Source organism: Musa acuminata, chromosome BXJ2-2 (genome assembly GCF_036884655.1).
Source record: "Musa acuminata AAA Group cultivar baxijiao chromosome BXJ2-2, Cavendish_Baxijiao_AAA, whole genome shotgun sequence".
In the NCBI taxonomy this organism is placed as follows: Eukaryota; Viridiplantae; Streptophyta; class Magnoliopsida; order Zingiberales; family Musaceae; genus Musa; species Musa acuminata.
The window spans coordinates 28,885,848-28,908,085 of NC_088339.1; the positions used below are offsets into that span (position 1 = coordinate 28,885,848).

Consider the following 22,238-nt stretch of genomic DNA (forward strand, 5'->3'; position numbering starts at 1 on the left):
AGAAAGTTAAGATATATCATTGAATTACCAATATACAATTAGAAAAATTCAAGATCGAAAGTATCAGTTAAGGAAATGTGATAATTAGTCTTAACCAAAATGTGATGATATTATTTTTTATATCCTCGTATAATTTATTTTTTTTTAAATGGTGCGAAATACTAAAAAACTTCGATGTCATCTTCGTCATCTGATCATCACATACGTTAGTTGATACCGTTATCATTAATCGATCTGATCATCATAAACTTCACTGCTGCGGCTGCCGGCGATGCGGTACACTTAAACAGCCTTCGTCCCTGCCGCTGTGAAGTACTCCGAGGCAGTCACGAATCATGCAATGCCCGTTGGATAGTTGCCCTATTGTTACATAAGATATTTTTTATCGATTAATATAACCATTATGAAACTGTTTAAGCTCTTAAAATTACTGGTCATCTAATTTTAATATTTACATCTCCCTCCCGTCTCTCTCCATCTTCTTCTTCGGGTCATTGACGGTAGTTTTCTTTTTTCCCCCAAATGCCATCTGCCACTGGAGCGTACTACTGTCAACCACTACTCACTCAGCCACTGATTAGCGCAAAAATAATAAAAAGGAAGAAAGAGAGCACAATAAAGAACGGTGTTAGCTTACCGGTGGTGGAAGTCCGAGTGCCGAGGATCCCATTCCCATCCAAAAATCTGATAGCTATCTGTGGCCGAGGAGGGATGTCGCTGTAGCTGGAGGAGGATGGGCGGCTGCTTCAGTTCTGGTGCCTACAGGCAAGAGTCTTTCTCCAAGGCGAAGGTGGCAGGCTCCACCACCGCTCCTCGCTGCCCAGCGGGGGCGAGAGATCCACCGCTGGCGGAGCCCGATGTGGAGGAGACGGTGAAAGAGGTCCTCTCCGAGACGCCAAGACCGCCGCCACCAACCACGAGATCAGTGGCAGATCAGGCGGCTAGGCCGAAGGAGGTCGAGATCATCGACAAGGCTCCCCTCCTAGTCGACAGCACCAATGGCTGCGACACCAGATCCGAGGACGCCTCCGAAGCCTGGAGCGTCAGCGCGAAGAGCGAGACCCATTCGGCCTCCACCGCCCCGGCGGGGAAGCCACGAAGAGATGCGGCGGAGGCCAGAAGGGGAGCAGCGAGGGAGGAACGCTCGCCGGCCAAGTACCAGAGGAAGCGCTCAGACTCCGGTGAGTTGGCCTGCAGGAGGGATCGGAGCGTGGCGGCCGGGAGATCCTCCCCATCGCCGACGCCGAAAGGATCCGACCACGCGGCCGCCGGAAGGACGGTGGAGAGATCGGGCAAGCGGTCGGTGTCCCCGGAAGCGAATCGAGCGGCGCAGGAGCTGCGGCAGAACGCGGGACGACGCAGAGCGTCGGCAGCAGCGGCAGCCAGGGCAAGCGGACCGAGGGAGCAGATGCCGGCGGATGAGGGAGGAAGGAGATTGTGCATGCAGGATGTGGGGACGGTGGACGGCGGCGTGGCCGGATCCGAAGCGGAGGCGAAGGACTCGCTGGAGAACCCCCTCGTCTCCCTAGAGTGTTTCATCTTCCTGTAATGTTATCTTGACCAAGAACGACGAAAAAAATGAGGTTATTTACTATTTGAAATCTAAATGAAATAGGCGCCGGTCTTCTCTGATTTCGTGCTGCTAAGGACCGTCTCGTCTTGGGCGGTGGAACGGGCTAAGGATTTATCTTCATACTTAAAACATTTATATTATTGATATCCCTATAAAAATATTTAGTCTCATTTATAAGGCTCATCGATTTTATTGATAAAAGATATAATATATAACAGCGAATATAGAATTATCGATTTTATTAAGATCATTCCAAACATTATTGATTGTGTCATCTATCGCGATACCTTCATGTCACCAAGCAGGTCCACCAACGATCGCCACACCTCATCACCCTCATCCAACAGTACCTTCGTATGCTCTCCTTATCAGCATATATACATCCTCCTATCCCCATCGACTATCCATGTGCATTGGTACTATGCCTTTGCTAGCTTCCCCTCCTTTTACGTTGCCCCACCCTCAAGCGACCACATCAAAGATCTTTGCAAATTCGTAAGAATTATGCTTGTGCCACCAAGGACACAAAAATGCATCACACACAAACCTGCAGCATTTGTTGCACATCCATGCCATGTCAAGCAAGTGGACCCACGCATCAATTACCATGTCTTGAACTGCAACACGTTCTTTTTCTTGTCGTGTCAACTATAAAACACCATCGGACACTCCTTCAATCCAATGCAAGTGAAGGAGGAGCACCATTGGTCGAAATTGGGAGTCTTAGCGATGAGGATGTAAGACTTGAGAGTAGTGATCCAATTTGTCATAGCTCTCTCTTAATAAGACTTGAGAGAATAGGAGACCATGGGAGTAGCGAGGATCGATAATAGCATGGTTCAGGGTCAATTTGAATAGTGAGAGATGAAAAACTAAGGGATAAAGAGGTTTGATGCTAGGGAGAGATTCACTGAGACTAAATTAGGGTGACAATGAGACGAGCAAAGTTGACGAACTTTCTAAGGAGATAGAAGTATGGCAACTCGAGGTAGTGTTGTCACTGGCAAGATCATGGAATGATCAATTTATCATTCGAAAAATTCGATAATTCTACAAGTGTTTTTATGTGCTAAATATTTTATTAATAAAATTAATAATATTAAAATAAATGAGGTTTGATGTCACCGAAATGTTAAGAAGATGTTACTACATGGCTTAATATATAATTAGTTTCAGTGGAACTGACTAAGAAAATTAACTCGTTAGTAATGTGATGTATTAATATGTAAAAAGATTAACTTATTAGGATGTTGAGATGTTTACCTATGTTGTTTTTTTATTTATTATATTAAACATATTTCATATTAATAATTAAAGTTAGCTCTTTACGATTGATTCCTTATTAATCGAATATCATCTATAAAACTAGTATCACATATATATCCGATAATATTTCTTTAGTCGATAGGGTATAGTGAATAACGAAATATTCTTTAAACCTATGTTGATATGATTCATTGCTCTTTATTTGTGAAGTTGATCAAAAATATTAAGTAGTTTATAGCTTTTTCAGTTAATATATCTTAATTAAGTTTTTCTTATAAATGTTAAGTAATGGAAATCAAGTTTATGATGATAGACCATCAAAGTTTTTACCGACTAAATTAGTTGATAAATTTATTTATATATCTTAAGTATATTATATGTTAGTTCACTTGAAACTATAGTTAATATTACTATACAAATATCAGTTATACAAGTATTTTCTTTTTTATATAGTCATTTAACTCAAATAAAATATATCACTGAACAACTAACGAGAGCTTTATCAATGGATATCAACAATATTGACTGTATTGCACACACTATACAGACTGTATGAATACATACAGTAGAAGTTTAAGATTTATAAAATATTTGCCATTATAATTTACGAACCAAATTTCTAACGGTGATAAAATATCTGCATAACCGATCCTAAATAATTACAATATTATGTTTTTTTTGTTATTGCAAACTTCTCATATGATAATTCAAATCCATCAGACATGATCTAACTCGAGTATGGGTTGTATAATTTGTCTCATGAGTTTACGAGTCTGATCTAAGTCGAGGGGTTTGGCTGTTTAGTCGGATTCGATTCGAATCAATCATTTTTGGCCCGTCGACTCATGATTTAACTCGATTAACAATATGACAAAATTTCCAAAATAAACCTAAAATTTTATTTTATTTTATAAAATATATATTTTTATTTATTCTCTCGACAATATTACTTTGGACTCTGTCCCGCCCGCGACAACCTTTGCCCTGCCTCCACCCTGTTGCCTCTGTCCGTCACACTCGTCCTTGTCCGCAACTACCGCGGGCCGCTAAGGTCCTGTTTTCTCCCCGCCATCTCCGTTTTCGAGAGAGAAAAATAATGGCGTAGGTGTCAGAAGAGGGCAAAAGGTAGAGAGAGAAAAATAAACACTGCACCTGCGCTTCGAATCCCCAAATGCCCGGTGAAAGGATCGACCGGCGTCCGAACGGGTGCCACCACTTAGAGACGGCCGAAAGCATGTCTGCACGCCGGAGTTGATCTTGCGCCATCTCCTCACCTACCGTAGCGGCTGCGGTGGTAAAACGACGCCGGGCACACAGGCGTCTCTCGACCTCGTTCATTATCATCATCGAAATCGCTGACGAGGAGGAGGCGGACCAAGTACAACCCGGTGCCCGTAGTTTCTCGATTCCTTGATCTGGTGTCGATCGAGATGGGGTTTCTGCTGTTGATCCTCCGTGATTTGATTGTCCATGAACTTGGACGAGTGCATAGGATCCATCGAAGCACTAAGGCGGCGACCGCGCGAGAGATCTGTTAAGAAGCTTGTCCGGCCTCCGGCGGCGAGAAGAAATTCTAGGGTTTTATACTTGATCACGAACGAAGATGAGGAAGAGAAGCAAAGGGAAGAGACAACAAGGAAGAGACCTTCTGGTGAGGGAACACTGTGTCGGTAAGCTATTTATTTGCATCAGAAAACAAAGCCTACCATCGATATTACGATGCACGAAGGTGCCCATCGCCCGTTCGATCGAACGATTCGGGTGGTGATGGGCGCCATCTCATTAATGAACGGTCGAGATTTAAGATTTGTTCAATAATATATGTTTCTTCTCAAATGGCTTAATTCCCTGCCTCCCCCCAGTCGATCGCGGTCGCAGCCCCAACAACACAACAGCAGTCGTCCGCCGCCGCCGTCTTGGCGACAAGCATTCCTACCTACTGTTAGGTTAGTTCGGGTTCCCTTCTTCCTTCTATCGGCACCTCCTCCCCCCCCCTCTCTCTCTCTCTCTCTCTCTCATAACTCCATCTTCCCCTAAGGTTATCTTTTCTCCTCTCTGTCCCCTTCTCTCCTATAGCCTTATCCACCCAGTCTCTGCTTCCCCCCATCAGAGCCGCCGCCACCCTGCCGAGCCTCCACGACCTCCTTCTCTTCCCCCGTGCTTCTTCCACCGTCACCCCCCCTTCTCCGTTCTCAGTCATCCTCTTCCTTCTCTCCCTGTCTCTCTCCTTCTTCCCCCATTAGTAATTGACAGGTATACCGTGGTAGCATCATATTGATACTCGATTGGATAGGTACAATAAGATTAGTTTACTGTAAAGTTTGGAACCGTGCTCTACAATGTGACTAGAAATACTTACCAATCAGGAATAATTTACTAAGTTTTTGATATTTTTACAAAATAAAATATCTATTAGTTTTATTCTCTTTGGTCCAATTGATTGACTTACCATCTCTACCAAGGACACAAAGTGTAGTCTAGGTGATATAGGTTCATCAAACAATGTGTTTAGTAGTTGATTAAATTGGTACTTAGAGGTGCTTAATCCTACCCAGAATTGCGTTGGGTGAGGCTAGATAAGCCCCAAAGGAGAATGCTTGAGCTTTATTTTTTAAAGCTAATTGAGGACTTGTAGGCCTTACTGATTACTGAGGTCCAGGACTGGCTCTATCGCATTGCATTTGCACCTAATAGTAAGATTCGTTTCATAGATCATTTCTTTGCAGTTTTTGTTGCAGGAAAAGAGAGGAGATGACAGCAGAAGAGGGGGACAAGTCATTTCTTGAGCGTATGCTTTCCCATCTACGCTCCACCAGCAAGTATGGGATGGTCTTTTTCTATTATTTTTACATGTTCAATTTGATGCTCTCCTGGAGTAAAAAAAAAAGGAAAACAGGGAAACAATCTTATTGATGTATATGGTGGATGAGTTTCTGTTAACCTCTATTCCTTTTTTGTTAAGGTTTTGCATAATTAGACATCCATAGGCACTTCAAATTTTCTTCTTTGCTTCGCTCTCTCTGCGAATGATTTTGCTGCACAAATTTGTTACATTATGTTTTTTTTTGTTCAACATGCATCATAATTTGTTTACTCATTGTATTCCTTTATAAAGTTATATGTCGTGTAATCCACATACCACACCACAAAATTAAGGAGATCATCCATGAATTAACTAGAAGTCTCTGATGACCCTTTTTTATTGTTATTTGGGTTTCTTCTCGTAAGCTGCAAAATTTACAAAAAAAAAAAAGAAAAAGAAATCAGCACTACATTCATATAGTGTTGATTTTGTGCAAGTATCATACATGGCATGGCACAAAAAGGAGGAGCTTCATATTGAATGCTATGTCACATTCTTTTAAATGTTCTATTAACATCGTTTTACAGACTGGTCACAGTTTTAGACCTTCTATTTACTAGTTTAACTAGGAAAACATGTAAGTTTGAGCTCAGTCGTCTTGTTTTACATTACCAATTCATCGACAAGCTTCTGTACATGTAATGTTTTGAGATTTGGAACCTGGAACAACCTAATGTTGAGATCAAATTAGGTGTGTTTGAATATATTTTATCATAGTGATTATATATATTAGTAGTTGAACTATACTTTAGAAGAAAGCATATGCTGAATAAAGACAAAAAACAACATAAGAATAAATAGAAGAATAGAATCAAAGTTGATAGCATGGCAGACAGGAGCGGCAAAGTCTCATAGTGTAAAGATTTGTATCCTCTTATAAGTAGCTTTCTTACCCAAGCGACATGGTCTTTAGGTAGAACTCATATTGTAGGACTTTCACTAATATTACAGCTCCTAAAAATCCCACGTGAACTATTTTAACACCTGCAACATCCAATTTAGAAACAAATAGATCTAGTTCAAATTGAATCTTAATCACTCCCACAAACCTATATGAAACAATATGACTTGTATGCATCAATTCTGCTCAAAACAAGGCTTTCAAGTTAATCTTAAGGCTCCCTTATCTATGGTAAAAAAAATTCCAGAGAGTTGAGAAGCCACTCCAAATGTTCATGTGATAAATTCTATAGCTAACTTGAGTCATAGCTAAATCTGATAAGTTCAATGTAAACCTAATCTATTTAGGCTGCAGTATAACTTGTCATATTTATCGATCAACTGGTCCAAACATAAACTTGTACATATGCTTCACGTGGGGGAACATGTTTTCAACGAACACGAGCCAGTACTAAAGTCAATCTTCTTTTAAAAGGCATCAAAAAAGAATTTTATTTTTGTTGCTGGTAAATAGCAGGTGTCACTTCCCTTAAGCAACATTAAATAGTAATACAATACATAGATGAGTGTGCTTAATAACATGTTATCATACAATGAAGAAGGTACACAATGTAGATTATACCTCCTAAATGTTCTCTGCAATATATAAATTTACTTCTCTTGCATTCAAGACCTATATTTTAGTGAGTAGTTATGTATTTTGCTTGGATTTGGCTCTAAAACCCATTATTTGTGTTTCCAAACTACTGGTATTTCTTCTTTATGCTTGTCATGTCGATTTGAATTAGGGGAACCCTGGTGCACTCTTTCTTTGTTCTGTTAGATTGAATGGCTTAGCCACAAATCAAGTAGGCTGTAACGACTACTCGGTTGGCATCTTATCTCTATTTTTCATGAGCTAATTACAGTTAGAAACTTTTGCCACTGTTGAGTGATCTGCTAATGATAAGTTCAATGTTCAAAGTGACTTTGATGCATCAGCCTCAGATGTCCTGGTTTGGTTGCTTTTGGACTTGCTCAAGATTTCAGTTCAGGATGCCTCATTTTTCTTTGTACTTTCGAGATGCTGTAATTCATTTAACATAGCTTGTTCTTGCTTACCGCTTGTTGCGTTCATTATCATTTTGGGTGAAACTTTCTCACTTTCATAGTTCTTCATTTAGTTGTTCTGTGAACTTGAATTTCTTTGCTGCAACAAAATGAATCATGTGATACAACAATACCAGGAACCCACCATGAAACTGTATCATGTGATATAATTGGTAAACTAATCTGATTTCTAATTGAAGGATTGAAGTTTTCTAATGCATAATAAAAGTGTTTTTGGAGAAAACATTTTGGGCTCTGTCCAACATGACATTTTCTTTTGGTATTTTGGTATTTTGATTTTATATTTTGTATTATTTTCAATTTCAGGTATTACACTGGATATCCAAAAGATCTTGGACCTTCACGTATTGTTCACTTCACCTCCGAGCGTCATTTTGTTCAGCTACTACATGAAGGCAGTCCTGTAGTTGTTGCATTTACTATTAGGTGTTGCTAATTATTTTCTTTTACCAATTGATTTTCATTGGCTTCTATTGGTAACGCTCTATTGAAAAATAAATGTCTCACTGTTTGCATGTCCAAAACCATTTTTTCTTGTGTACTCAAATCCAATGCATAGTTTGGTGCACAATTTATTTCTTTATTATCACTTGTCCGTAGGATGATCCATAAGTAGAAATCTGTAGCAAATGCTTATTTTCTCTCCTAGTTTCGCACTAGTGTTTGTTATTAACATAATGATCCTTAGTATATCTATAGATTGGATTGAAGAAGTAGTTTAACACATTTGGTAAATTTCTTGGAGATTAATTTGAATACATGCATAGCCTGTGTTAGTGTACCACTGAACATATTTAAGTAGCTTGGCGTATAATTGTAGGTGTCCTTACACAAAGCATCTTGATAAAGTGTTGGAGGAAGCTGCTGCTGAGTTTTACCCTCACTTCAAATTCGTGCGTGTATGCCTATTTCACCTTGTGCCATTGCTTTATATGTTTAGTTAGCATCCTTGTTCAGGAGTTTCCATGTACTTGTATATTTTGTTGATTTTTTTTTTTTGCTGAGTAAACAGCTTGAGCACATTTCATTGTCATTAATCACATGAGTTACCTAATATCCTTGGTTGTTATTTAGAAATATCTCATTAATCATGGTATGCATGCTTCTTGGCAATAATCATCCTATGCCTTCTGCATAATTAACTTTCTGCATTTCTAGTTGTATCATGTTGATGCAACCCAGGGACCTGCAAGATGGTCATGGGGACTTATTTACTTAATTTTCAATGGATTTATCCATGTTGTCATTTTTTAATGAATTTATATATTGAGAAGTAGATTAGAGGTTACAATTGTTATATTTGGGCTGTCGCCATACCTCGGTTTAATTTTCTTCTGTTCTCTTTACCACCTCGCTTTGTTCTTCTTCTTTCCCTACTTCCTCTATTTTCTTTCTTTCAATACTAAACTCATCGGCTAAGACTAAATCAGCATCTGTATGACAGAATTTTGCTTCATATGAACTTTGGTTATTTATCTGTTTGGCAGTTTATTATTGTCCAAGATATCTGGATGTTGGGTTTCACCTTTGTGAACCCATCCTTGTTGTGATTCATGCCTTATGCAACAAAGTTGAACCGTAAAATTAAAACTTTCTGGTGCTGGTTTTGGTGCTTGCTTCAACCATGGGAAGTTTTGTGTATAATGCTTCCATTTTCACAGTATATATGTATACTGTTTTTGGTTTTTAAGCATACTCATGCATGAATGTATCTGTAGATACACATACATCTAATAAATTTTATGCATGCATGGATACATATTCTTTTCTGGTTCTATAAGTCAAAATTTATCTTGCTACTTAATAATTGATTGTAATAAGCAAGACCATTGTGCAAAGTCAATAGAAGAGGGCAAAATATTCATTATGATAGGTTCTAGCATGGAAGAAGCTGGGCAATATTTCCTGTTGATCTACTGAATGCAAGAATCCAGTCCCTTGAGCATTGGCAAATCTATATATTCTCTGGGGGACCAATGCCTCTCCAATGCTCTTGAAACCCTTGAACAATCGCCTTTCGTTTCTTTTTTCTGCTCTTTTTCCTCTACCTCTCCTGTTCAAACTTTCTCCTTTCAGGGTAACTAATTTCAGTAAGCGTCACACTCCTCAGAAATTGTGTTTCCTTTTCAAGTACTTTTTAGAACTTTAATTCCATACAATTTCTTTAAAATCTCATTATCTTAGTTTTGGAATAGGACTTGTATTAGTTCATATAAGCATAGACATGAAAAAGAAATATCACATGTTAGACAATGCTGTACCAAATAAAGTTGGTAAAATAACCTTATTAGATCTTCACTTCTGCAAATTCAGCTTATTGTGGTTTTGAAACGGTAATCAAAATTCTTTTTGATTAGTGGTCTATTGGAACGTATTAATGGTTGTCATTATTGGTATCTAGTGTGATTGTCGAGTTCTGTACCAATATTGATGAACTTTTAGAATTATTATCATTTTGTCATTCATTATGTCAAATTAGTAATATCTATATATTGTTTCTTACTGTGGTTTATACAGGTGGAATGCCCAAAATATCCAGCATTTTGCTTAACGAGACAAAGGAATGAGTATCCATTCATTGAAATATTTTACAGTCCAGAACAAGTAATCTTTTCACCTTTTTCTTTCTTCTTTAGTGTATGTTCTAATCCAATCCGCTTGACCTGTAATAACACACTAACAATTTGTAAAGGAATCTGGCACTTTGATCGTGCTTACAGTTATGGGATGAATATCTTAGTGATGTAAACTATTAGTTCACGGATGTGGATTACCATAAATGTGATATTTTGTTGTTTTATGTTGTCTTTTTCACTAATCTCTTATTATGATTTCCTAGGCAACTGGCCAGGGAAAAGTGGTAGATCCTAACATCACAAAGTATTCAGTGAAAGTCTTGCCAGTAAGTCTCTAATTTTGTGTTAAAAGTTTTGTATGTCATCATTTACTTATTCATTTAAAGCTTAATGTTTATCTTAGACTCTTACTCTGTACCAAACCATATACCGACACATGACCATTGTGATATATTTTTTTCCCTCCGATGTGGTTTTATTTATCATGAATCCTAATTTGAGATGCCTCCTGTTTTAAATTCTTGATCACTTTTAAGTTGTGATCTTGTTAGTGTAATTAATGTAGTTCTTACCCTCAAATGTTGCTTCTGAAAGTTCTCATCAAGGTTTTGGCGCCGTCGCTTACCACCTGGCAGACCCGGTATGCACCAGCCTGAGCCAGGTCTGGGTTTGCTGGTGTACTACACCTCAGGTCTTAGTGGTAAATGCTCTTTTTACTATCCTTTTTGGCATTGTGCCAACCAGTACCAATACATACTGATCTATAGGTTCCAGCCTGAGCTGATTCTGGTATGGGTACTGTTACTGGTATTCTAAGCCATGTTTTCATCGCCATTAGATCGACTTTGTAAATTATGAAATTTGGCTTTAAGATCTACGAAGGAACCCCAAAAGCGAAGATGCTCTCTGAATCCCTACCAAAAACTGAACTCCTATTAGCTTCCTCACTGGTGTAAAATGGCACTGTGTGATTGATCAACATCTCAGAGGAAGATAGTCTCTTCTCCTTCATGGATGGATAGATTTCCTTGACAATTCTACTAGGCTTGCAGTTCTAGTAGCACCACCATTTTTGGTACTCATTCCAAAGGCTGAACTTTTGGTTAAAATTGAGCATATTATATGTCTAGAATAATGCTTCTTAATTGTGAAACTAGTGTTGGACGTATCTCGATCCTTCAAAGGTTTCGTTTTTTTTCATTTAGGAAGAGCCACAGGTTGATTCTATCAACTTTCCTGTTGTAGTTCAAAAGCTTAAATTGTTTCGGACTTACAAGATGTGCTGTAAGGATTCTGGTGCCATGTAAGCTGGCATTTGACCTTGTTACAGAACACAGGTTGCATCTTCCCATTTTTCTTTCTTGAGAATTTATAGGAGAATTGCATGTTGATTCTGTCGCAGTCAGAAGGTCAAATTATTCAATTTTACAGTAAACATATAAAATGGTTTTTTTTCACCTTTACAGTAAACATATAGATGGTTTCTGGTTTTTATATTGCAGTTGGATATGCTAGAAACAAAGACTAAATTTGGCATTATTTAAGAGGCACTTTCGTTTGAAAGGCCCACATAGGTTGAAAGTTTACCAAAGGGTCATCCTGCTATTTTGAAGCTTTCTTTGCTCTAGTATCTTTTTGTTGGTGGGTCATGTTTGAACCTGCCCATAATAGTTAGGTCTTCGTCTCTAAGCCGAAAAGTCAGATCTAAGCATCAGGTGAGCATTTGGTCCTGTTTGCTTCATCTATTTGTACAGAAATGCCTTGGGAAAAATGAGTACGGCAAAGTTCATTGTGTATTACTGATCATGTTTTACTAGGATAAACCATATCGGATCATCCAATCACTTAATTTTCTCTTTATCCGTGCAGTTTAACTACGACGTAAGTGTGTATGGGTTTCGAGAATTTTTCAAGCGACATGGAATGAATTTACCAGAAACCAAGTAAAGCTGCCACAGCCATTGCACCGTCATATATGTTTGATGGATTCCGAAACCTGCATGTGTAGCTCCATGGGAATTTTGATCATAAGCCCTTTGCCTGTGACGAAGCTTAATGGCCGAAGATGCTACATGCCTGGAAGTATCATTTTCTTAATCTTCATCAATGACCTTAAATTAACATGTTCTTGCCTTTGGGTTTTTACCACGGTGCATAATCACATAAGTTTCTTTTACTTTATATATTGCAGATAATTCCCTTTTGTGATAGCAGCTATTGGGATTAGCTTGACTACTAATTTCCTCTCTCTTTGAATTGATCTTGTGCATTGGGTGAGTTTTAACTGGACTGAAGTGAACGAGATGACTCCTTGTCTCGACCACATGTCCAACCGAATGCAGGTCGCCCCGCTTCTGAGTTCTTATATCGTATGTCCTTGCTGTTCTTTTTTTATTAGTGAAATGTTCGACAATTCAATAATGCAGTCTCTATCAAGGATTTTAATGTTGGATACCATCCCATGGTGAACAAGATAGATACGGTCCAGTCCATTAGTCACTGTACGGTCAAAGATACAGTTGACATATCTGTAATTTTTCTCTCTTCAAACTTGGTTAGACAACAAATAATTACATATCTTAGTCTATATACTTCAAAAAAATTATATTTGACATTTCGTTACGAAAGTAAAATATTTAACATTTTTATAGTTATAAAAGTGAAATATTTAAGTTTATTTATCTTAATGTCGTTAGTTTTATTAATAAAAAAATATATAAAATAATTTTAACGTTTCAGTTAGTGGTGATGAATAACATTGTCGTTGGGGATCACGGGATGATTTTTGTGGATAAGTAGAATGATGACGAAAGGTGAGAGTCGCTTGGCATCTACATCATTGTCAATGCATATGCAAAGCGATTTTCACTTCTCATTGCCGTTCTCTTCATCTATAATAATCATTTACGATGTCCAACGAAATCATCGTTCGTTATCACCAATTAAAACGTTAAAATTATTTTTTTATCTTTTGAATTTATGTTTTCATTTATAAAATCAATGACGTTGGGATAAATGAACTTAGATGTTTCACTAATATAATTTTTTAAAATATAAAAATTAAAATATTAAAAATAATTAACTACAGGGGTAATATATTAATTAGTCTCCTTCAAGTTAAAATGTTATACATCATTTTCATCCTTATTGTTTTGTAACATATAACAAAAATGCATTCACTTTATCGATATGCTTGCTCATTCACTATACCAGGATGAAGAGCGATGAGAAATAAATAAAACACTCTCAAGTGAAAGGACAATAAGCGAAAAAATAGTTAGTCAACATGTTCTAGCCATCACAAGATCTAAAAGATTTCTTGCTAGAAGCATTAGCTGATATTTGTTTCTCACATGTAAGAAGCAATGGAGTAGTATTCCGGCAACTCGGAACAAGAAAAAAATACAGAGGAGATTAAATATACAACAAAGCATGAGTTTGCTAAAAGATCACAGAAGGGTGCGCTACACAATTCAAAACCAATCTACAGTGTGAATCTCATGTTTCATCCCTTCTGTAGGGCTGCTAACTAATTTATTATGTAAAGACTGCTACCAAGAGGCAATTCTCATTTGCTATCATTTACACCCACGACATGTCAGGTCCTTTGCCCATGTAGCAGCAGATGAATTATTGTATAATGCATCTGGTCTTTGTCAATTTTGTCAATTTGGAACTATTGCCGACTGCCAAGAAAAATACAAAAAAAAAAGCGCAGCATTAGAGAAACAAATGTAAACCGATCATGCTATAGCCACACATGCTCACGCATCCTCGGAAGCCAGCCAGCCATTACTAAGGTAAATAAGTTGAACGAACCAGGTAAGCAAATAGTAAGTTATGCAGTACCGTATTAAGAAGCCTCATGACAGCAGCACGTGTGAACTTCCTGGCAAAGAGAAAGCATGTGGATGGCTGCCCCTTGCTTCTGCACCATTCCCTTCTGTATTCGGTCTCATAATACACATTGTCTATGCCCTGCATTTGAAAGGCAGATTTGAGATTTCAGGGATTCATAAGACATGTCAATAAACAAACTGTTAGGACTTGTAACAACATCCACTAGCTTAGTTTAATGACATACCAGCTGACTTCAGGAAAATATTTCTCTAGTTAGGTTCAACAGATTTTACTCCATGTAGAATCGTACAGTTTCTATGCTGTTTATTTTCCAATGAGTTTATGGCCAAACTCCATATGCCATATAAGATCACTGTGCTCGCATATACAAGACATGCTTCAGAGTATTTGACGAGTTACGTGTTCTTCTAGGAGATAGGACTCGAGGTTTGATAATTTTTATCACATAAACATCTCCGATAGCTTTCCTCCTTCCAAGTAAATCTTGGACTACCCATTTTTTTATTGCAGAACACATTTTTTCGACAGATTAACCCTTCTAAAAGGAAATTATGCAACTAATACCTTCCATTCTTGCCATCACATGCTTGCCTCACTCCATGACTAGGCAACATTACTGGTCTATCAAGGTTGTTTATATAATTAGAATATGAACAAATAACCCAGTCTCTAATGATCCAGATTAAAGCCACCTGTCCACCGCTGGTAGAAAGTGATATCATTCCAGTTGATATGGAGGCATTACAGTCAGAAACAACCTCAATCTGAGATGTACAAGGCCAATTAGATTTGTTTAATTTCCAATTAGATTCAAAGAAAAATATTATATATATAGTTCAATAAACACCACTTATTTAGTCTACTTGTATCCATCTACTCTCCTAATGAATCCAAAAAATTCTTATTCATCTAGAGACTAGATATGTCATTTTAGCCTCTCCTCTTGGAAACTTCACAAGTCTTGGGTCCTTACAACAACTACAATAACAAGAAAACATTTAGTCCCAAATAGTTGTTTTGGGGTTGGTTACATGGGATCCTTTGTTATCATTAAGCTCTATAAGAAGCAATAGTTAAGAGTATTTAAATTTTTTGTTTATAGTTTCTAGTAAGAATTTTTTCAATCTTAGGCCCTTATACATAAAAAACATGATATAATATATGCAACTAGATATTACTACCTATGGTCGCTCTTCAAGCAATCTAGTCTTTGCTTTGGTACTAACTGCCTATATGAACAAACACAAGAGTGACAATCAATGAAAATCTAAAAGTGGCTAGTATAGCACATACCTTTATATTTTGGATAAGAGTAGGTGTAGCATCCGAAAGCTTGTATGTGACTGGATGCCATCCTCGCCTTTCACGATCTTTGGATGAAGAAAGATCCCATAATGTATGTGTCAATGTTCTCCGTGTAATTTCTCCTTCAAGGCCCTTATGCTGGATAAAGAAATGGGAGGACTTTTAACAGGTTTAAAGTTATTGAACAAAATAAGCTCAGATTGAAATGGAATATTAACATGTGACCCAAAGACCTCAGAGCATAGGAGGAACAGCAAGGACTATCAAGTAGTATAAGACATCATTTAGGTAGAATTGTGTTAATTTCTTTGCTTAACATTTTGTAGTCGAAAGAAAAGAAATTATACTAGACAACTCTGTCAACAAAATTAAGAACTAATGTTTTCCAACCACGTAAGCCAAACTGCAAATGAGACAGCTTATTTTACTGAAAAGGAGAAGTATACTTGTTATGGATTTATACTCAGTATCATCTTAGTTGACATAAAACGAGAGCACTTATACCTAGATATGTTTTTCTTTGTAAATCTTGGCAAACATTTCTTTACGAGGATAAAGGACATGTACACACTGAAGACAAAATGATATTTTACCTATTAGCGAGAAGTAAAGAGCAACCATTGAATGGTACCAATGTCCAAACAATTTTTTCAAGAATTTTTGCTTCACATGTACCTTACTCTTTTAGAGACCATAACGGCATAACAACTCTGAATTTCAAGAAACCATGTGCACAAGGGACTTACTGCAATCAATGTCTGAACATAATGTTCATCTGGTATACAGTTGTGCTCCTTGGAACCATCTGTAGGCTGCATAAGTTAACGACTGTAAATAGCCACTTCAAACAAACCCATGTCAAATTATTAGAGACAGAACCTTAAAAGTTAGCTTGGGTTGGACAAACAACTTCACTATATCTTGACAGCTAATTCATACTGCTTCAGATTCAAACTTATAACTACGCAAAAATTTTATAGAGAACTTGGAAGCTGAAAGTGCAGCACAATAACAAGTTGCCTCTTAATTTGACAATATCAAATTCTTGAATTGATATTGTAAAAGGTCATTCAATATGAATGTGAACACTTCTTGGCATATTTGGTTGCACAACCATTTCTAACAGTTAAGTTGGCACAGTGTCAATCTAGTTCCTCCAATGTGCTGCTTCCAATAGGATATTTTAATATTATAGGTTTTTCTTCCAACTTACAGTTAGTTGTAAGAAGTAATATTAAACTTATCAAGCATGATCTAACCAATTTGTTGAATAGACATGCTGAAGATAACTATTTAACATTCTTTAACATCAACAAACAGCAACCACCGACAGCTATGATCGCAATAGTCCTTGTCAAAGCAGGGTAACAACTTTGTTTAACATGTTCTTGTGTTGCCAGAAACTACCATTTTTCACCTGGCCCCTCATTGTGGAGCATATTAACTAATTTTGGACAGTTGACAGTAGCATTAATCTCAAAAGTTGATGTCACTGTTCACATAAAATGAAAAGAACTTTTTTTTGTCAAGATCATCACTTCAATGGAACAACTGTATGACATACATTTCTTATCAACTTGATATGCATCCATCATTCATAATGCTTGGTCTGATATTTCTGAGTCATGTGGTCTCCAGTTAAGAGACTCAAGAGCCATTTCGTTCGAGTACCAAGAACCAAATAAATGGTTTGCAATAAACTACAAGAGTCACTACTTGTACCATTTCTGTTTTGTTTAAGGTAAACAATAAAAATAAAATGATTAGATTTTCATTAACAAATAACAAAGTTAGGATAGGTCAGCAACTTATTATGGAATAGGCACTTATAGTCTAACCAAACTGCCCTATGGTGTAATGCACCAATAAAATTAAAAGGACATGTCAAATGGGTAAAAATAACTTACAAGAGGATGATCTCTCCAAAACTCAGGTAGTGACCTCCTCTGGGAACATTTACAACAAAAATATTCAGAAAAAAGATAAATGTCCATATTTAATACAATGCAACAATTAGTAAAATCTCGAAGCGAAAAAAAAAAACAGCTGATAGAATGAATCTTTAAAGCACATTAGCACAAAAAAAACATCATCACAGACAGTAGAATTTAGTCCTGACTACTTGGTTGGCATTTATATGAAAATTTTCTTCACCAACATTTATACTAAGACATAATACTAGTTGACATTTAAAGAAAATAAATACCTCGACTCCTGAATATTAAATTTCATCTATCTATCCATGTGCTAAGGGTATTTTAAATAGCAAATATATGGTCAACCGCTGGAATAGAAATATGTGAATAAAATATCATTGCCAATTTGGGTAACACAATTATTTTAGCATGAGTAGAAAGTGAAAAGATCCAACCTCTATTCCTATAAACACTGGATATGACTGGTCTAAGTCTGGAAATAATATCAGAGGCCGTCCAAGATACAATTCATAAAAACCATTATGTAAAATTAGTAGAATTGGCTTGGATGTTAGTTCGTTGAGACTTGGTCAATAGACTTAAATAGTGAAATTTCAGCATTATTGTCAAGGTCAAATGATCAAGGCATAGTAATTTCACATTGATCTACAAGGCATGAAAAAAAAAAAGCCAAATATGATTTGTATTCCCTCAGTGACACCCTTACTGTAGACTGAAGAACTTCTCTATGTTGAGAAAGCAATCTTACTCTGCAGTGCCTCTCAAACTCTGGGAAGACTGTATCATCATTGACCATCACTGCAGCATGTTTTCTAGTTAACACAACCCACTAAAAATGCCAGAAATATCTCATTTTAGTATAATACCAAAAAAGGAAGCATTTTAGTGGTATATCAAATTCAGGGAGCACAATCTTATACCTGGGATCCTTTCCTCCAATTATACACTGGAATAACTGGGTTCATTTTTGGATTGTAACGACCCTGCTTTGTGTCTGCAAAACTGCTTCCAGCATTAAATGGTCAGATGTTATTTTTAGAATTTAGTGGCCATAACGCAGATATCCAGTGCTTCGTTTCGCAATTTATAATTGCAAAGATGGTGTATTTATTTCACGTTTGTGTATGCTTTTGTGGAAGGAGTGAACCTATCACTTTCTTTGAAGCGCCGGCACAGCTCTTGGCTTTGGTAGGTAATGATGTTAAGATGTTGAATGTGCCATCTGCCTAAACCGAAGAACACGCTAGTGAAGTTATACAAAGTCTTTTATCATCAATTAAACTGCTCTTAGTGTGTTGAGTTTACTCGTATGTGCTTCAATTTGGAATAAGTGGGATGAAAGAGATAGCAGGTTTTTTCTACCTTAAATTTCTACAGTACATTTTGTAATTAGGGAACTTTTGAATTGCTGAAGAAAAATAGGGATTAATATTCATGCAAAGCTGAGAATGCAGAACAATGAAGAAATACAAGAAATATATTATAACTTGCCCATGACAAGCAGGACCAGTGAAACGTACCTGTCTATAAAGCTAGTTGACGTAGACATTATATAGTGGTATGTGTAACTGAAGTTATATAATGGAATGCAGCTGCAATGCATAAAGAGAGACATCTACAGTTAGCTGCACCAATACATGCAGAGGTCAAGAAACTACTTTGTTAATAATGGAAGATGAGAAAAGCTAACAAGCCATCCACTAATAGTACCAAGTTGAAAAATATCTTATTTTAAAAGTGTTGATCACTTTTAGACAACATTATATGCACAAATGTTTACCAAATCTAAAGGTAGGAAATGATAAGTACTGGCTTATTAGAGTTTGAAATGCACTATTCCATTAAACCTAAAGGCATGGGACCCTTGTTAAGAACAACAACATGAGCTATGAAGTTGCACGTCACTTGAACAGTTACATTTTCCCTTCACCATAAATGAATTGTTAAGATACACCCCATTAGATGCCACATTAGATCTTTGATGTGACGCAAGGATACAGATATAAAGACCATGAGGAAAACACGTGGGTAGTAAGATCTTGAAGAAGTATAATATACAGCACAGATAAAATCATACAAGCCTAGAATATTTTTTTAATATTAATGCCCTTACAGCAGAGTTTAACATTTATTTGGATTATTGGAAAATATTAGCCACAGGTTAAGGTAAGGCACAACATGTAACTATTCATCAAGAATGGAGTCATTTGTAACAACAAAACATCCCAACTCCCAAGTACCAAAAATATGCACAAGCTTAAATGAACTTAAGATGGAGATGGAAAGGCACACCCTTATAATCTCTGACCATAACTCAATGTTCAATATGAATGGAATCATTGTCATAAAATCTAAAGTCAAACAAACTTCTATCCTATTTTGTCAAAAGGTAAACATTCTTAAAACATTAGTAATACAGAAATGAGAAATCCATGATGAAGAAATCAAGCAATATAGTGATATTTGAGAGAGAGTGGGATAAAGTTTCACGATGATTCATACCATGAAGTAATTATGACTCTCTTATGTATTAATCAAGAAACATAGAAGCAAAATGGATTCTTCACTTAAGCTCCCTACATGTGCATAACATGTATTCTAAGTAGAACTTAACTATAACTCCGACTATGTTGATGAACCTAACATCACTAGGTTCTAGTTAAATTCATTACCAGCAAATCATGAATACTGATTGAAGATTGTGGAACAACCAACTAATTGGCATAATGATTGTAGTCCGCACAAACATTCATAAGCATGAAACAAGTACATTTAAAAAAATTAATGCACCTGTCAGAGAGAAAAAGAAACCGGTGATTGGAAGAATCCTTGAGTGCATTTCTAAGCAAAATACGCTCTGCTTCAATCATACTAGCTTCTCCCCATTCTACCTGAAAACAGGGAACACCAATTATTGCAAAATTGAAACCAAAAGAACTTATGCTGCTTTCCAATGTCTATGAGAGACAAATAAAAAAAAAGCCTGAGGAAGACAGCAATGGTTATACAGCTAAACGGTACCCAAAATGACAAGAAACCTGTGTCAAGAAATAAGAAATGCAACTAAACACCACCAACTCATTAAACCAATGTTCTTTATGAGTAATCATAGCTATTCAAGAAAACCAAAATCTTACTACAACATAAAAAAGTATGCTAGTTGTTTGTTGCACAATAGTGCTCACAGATCAAAGTTATTGAAAGGTCAAATTGGCAAAATATTTCTCAGTGGCCAGTATTTTCATCAAGGTCTATTCACATTACAGACAACAGAAGATTATATTCTTCTTCAACTGTATTTGAAGACTGTTGCTAAATTTTAGTGAACAGTGACAATAATGAAGACAAAGTGATCGATATTATCCTTCATCCCTTTTTCCTGTAGCAGTGTTAATCAGGAACAGGAGAGCAGATTTTATAGAAGTCGTTGGTGGTCTTTATCATCTGAAGGGCTGAATAAACAACCATCCAATATATGCAAATTATACTTTCAACAATGAGAAGATAACTCAACTTAGCTGCAATGTTATAAACTCTCTGATCTAGAACATGAGCAAGTTGAAACAAAGTTCGCAATTTCATGTATCAGTAGTGTACTGGTCATGGTTAAGGCCGGTACCATGACGGTCACAAGAGCTAATGATGGTTAATTAGTATAATGCCAACATACAAGCAAAATATCAGATGAACTATTAAACAGTTCCCAGCATCGCCAAGAATGGACTATGCTTCAACTTATAGACCGCATCAGAGGAAAGCATGGTCCAAACTTTAAACACAAGCTCCTGTATAGCACTGATTAACTGCTACGCAACAGCTAATCTTGATGTGCAATTGCATTTTATTTATGATCATTCGCTTGCTAAAGCTTGAAGCCTTTTGAAGAAACATCCAAAATGTCATGGAGAATGACTAATAAGAATCATAAATGACATGACTAGAGGATGGAACATTCTGTATTTTCCAAAGTGGTTATAATAAGATCACCAGTACGATCATTGTAAGCAAATAATAAAAAAAAATCGCAGACAGACATTTCCCATCAATTTGGAAATATGTGGAACACAAACATGTGCACCTACAACTTCAGAATTCAGCCGAAGACATGTCAATTCTTCCAGTTTTTGAATGACTCATGATAGAAGTCCAGTTTCTCCATGGATTTCAAAACATATACATAATTTGAAGTACAAGATGCAGCAGAAAATTAAAATTTTCGCGTAATGAAGGTTGGAATAATATAAACACGATCATCCCTTAGGAATAAGAGAATGATTCATCGACCAGATGTAAGTTCACCAGCAAAGAGAAAGCACTATACCTGAATACTGTTATTGACCTGACGGCCAGAAAAGTAAGCAGATCGCGTGGTCACCTCATTGAGGAGAAACCCAGGCCTCGAGTGAACGAAGATTGAAAATTTACCCTCTTTCTCTCCCTACAATTCATAGGACCGAAGTTGTTGTCGTGTGAACAGAAACAAACATTAGGGGCTGACGAAAAGAAAGATCAGGGACCAAGACCTGGAAAAACGCATCCCAGACGAAGTCCAAGGGAAGCCGATTGCGAGCTATGAAGAGAAAGGCGATCTTGGGCTTCTGGACAACCACGAGAGGCGGAGCTTCCGGCGCACCAAACGTGAAAATTCGGCTGTAGTGGTAGTGGTTAAGTATCAGCAAGAAGCAGGAGGTCAAGAGGAGCACCACCACCAGCGCCTTGATTCTCCATCTGCTGCTGCGTTGCTGCTGCAAAAAGTTCCGCCGCTTCATCTGCTCCTCTCCTTCACTCTCCCCCTCTTCAGATTACTTCCATGGTTAATTTGGGACCAGCAGATCTCGCTTGCCGCC

At 37.1% G+C, this 22,238-nt stretch overlaps 3 protein-coding genes across 17 annotated transcripts; 2 read left to right on the top strand and 1 right to left on the bottom strand.

Moving 5' to 3' along the window:
* The first annotated feature begins 733 nt into the window (after positions 1–733).
* Positions 734–1,549, top strand: LOC135604844 (uncharacterized). The gene has a single exon (XM_065094498.1). The coding sequence runs from the start codon at positions 734–736 to the stop codon at positions 1,547–1,549; it is 816 nt and encodes a 271-aa protein (XP_064950570.1).
* A 2,246-nt stretch (positions 1,550–3,795) lies between these two features.
* LOC103975568 (uncharacterized) lies at positions 3,796–12,544 on the top strand. 15 transcript variants are annotated; one of them, XM_065096431.1, is made up of 8 exons: positions 3,805–4,509; positions 4,702–4,785; positions 5,566–5,658; positions 8,019–8,138; positions 8,533–8,605; positions 10,230–10,316; positions 10,552–10,614; positions 12,158–12,544. In XM_065096431.1, the coding sequence occupies exons 1-8, from the start codon at positions 4,310–4,312 to the stop codon at positions 12,233–12,235; spliced, it is 798 nt and encodes a 265-aa protein (XP_064952503.1). In that variant the 5' UTR covers positions 3,805–4,309; the 3' UTR covers positions 12,236–12,544. The 15 variants fall into 15 exon arrangements, with proteins under 15 accessions (XP_064952506.1, XP_064952507.1, XP_064952505.1 ...); XM_065096432.1 differs by having other exon boundaries at positions 3,808–4,509; positions 5,578–5,658; positions 8,533–8,611; XM_065096430.1 differs by having other exon boundaries at positions 3,809–4,509; positions 8,533–8,611.
* A 1,047-nt stretch (positions 12,545–13,591) lies between these two features.
* LOC135605872 (glycosyltransferase BC10-like) lies at positions 13,592–22,160 on the bottom strand. The gene is made up of 11 exons (XM_065096441.1): positions 21,915–22,160; positions 21,713–21,829; positions 20,182–20,282; positions 18,912–18,983; positions 18,312–18,393; positions 18,140–18,220; positions 17,362–17,400; positions 16,201–16,266; positions 15,443–15,592; positions 14,138–14,266; positions 13,592–13,974 (listed from the first exon to the last, which is right to left on the bottom strand). The coding sequence occupies exons 1-11, from the start codon at positions 22,158–22,160 to the stop codon at positions 13,954–13,956; spliced, it is 1,104 nt and encodes a 367-aa protein (XP_064952513.1). The 3' UTR covers positions 13,592–13,953.
* Between the last annotated feature and the right edge of the window lie 78 nt (positions 22,161–22,238).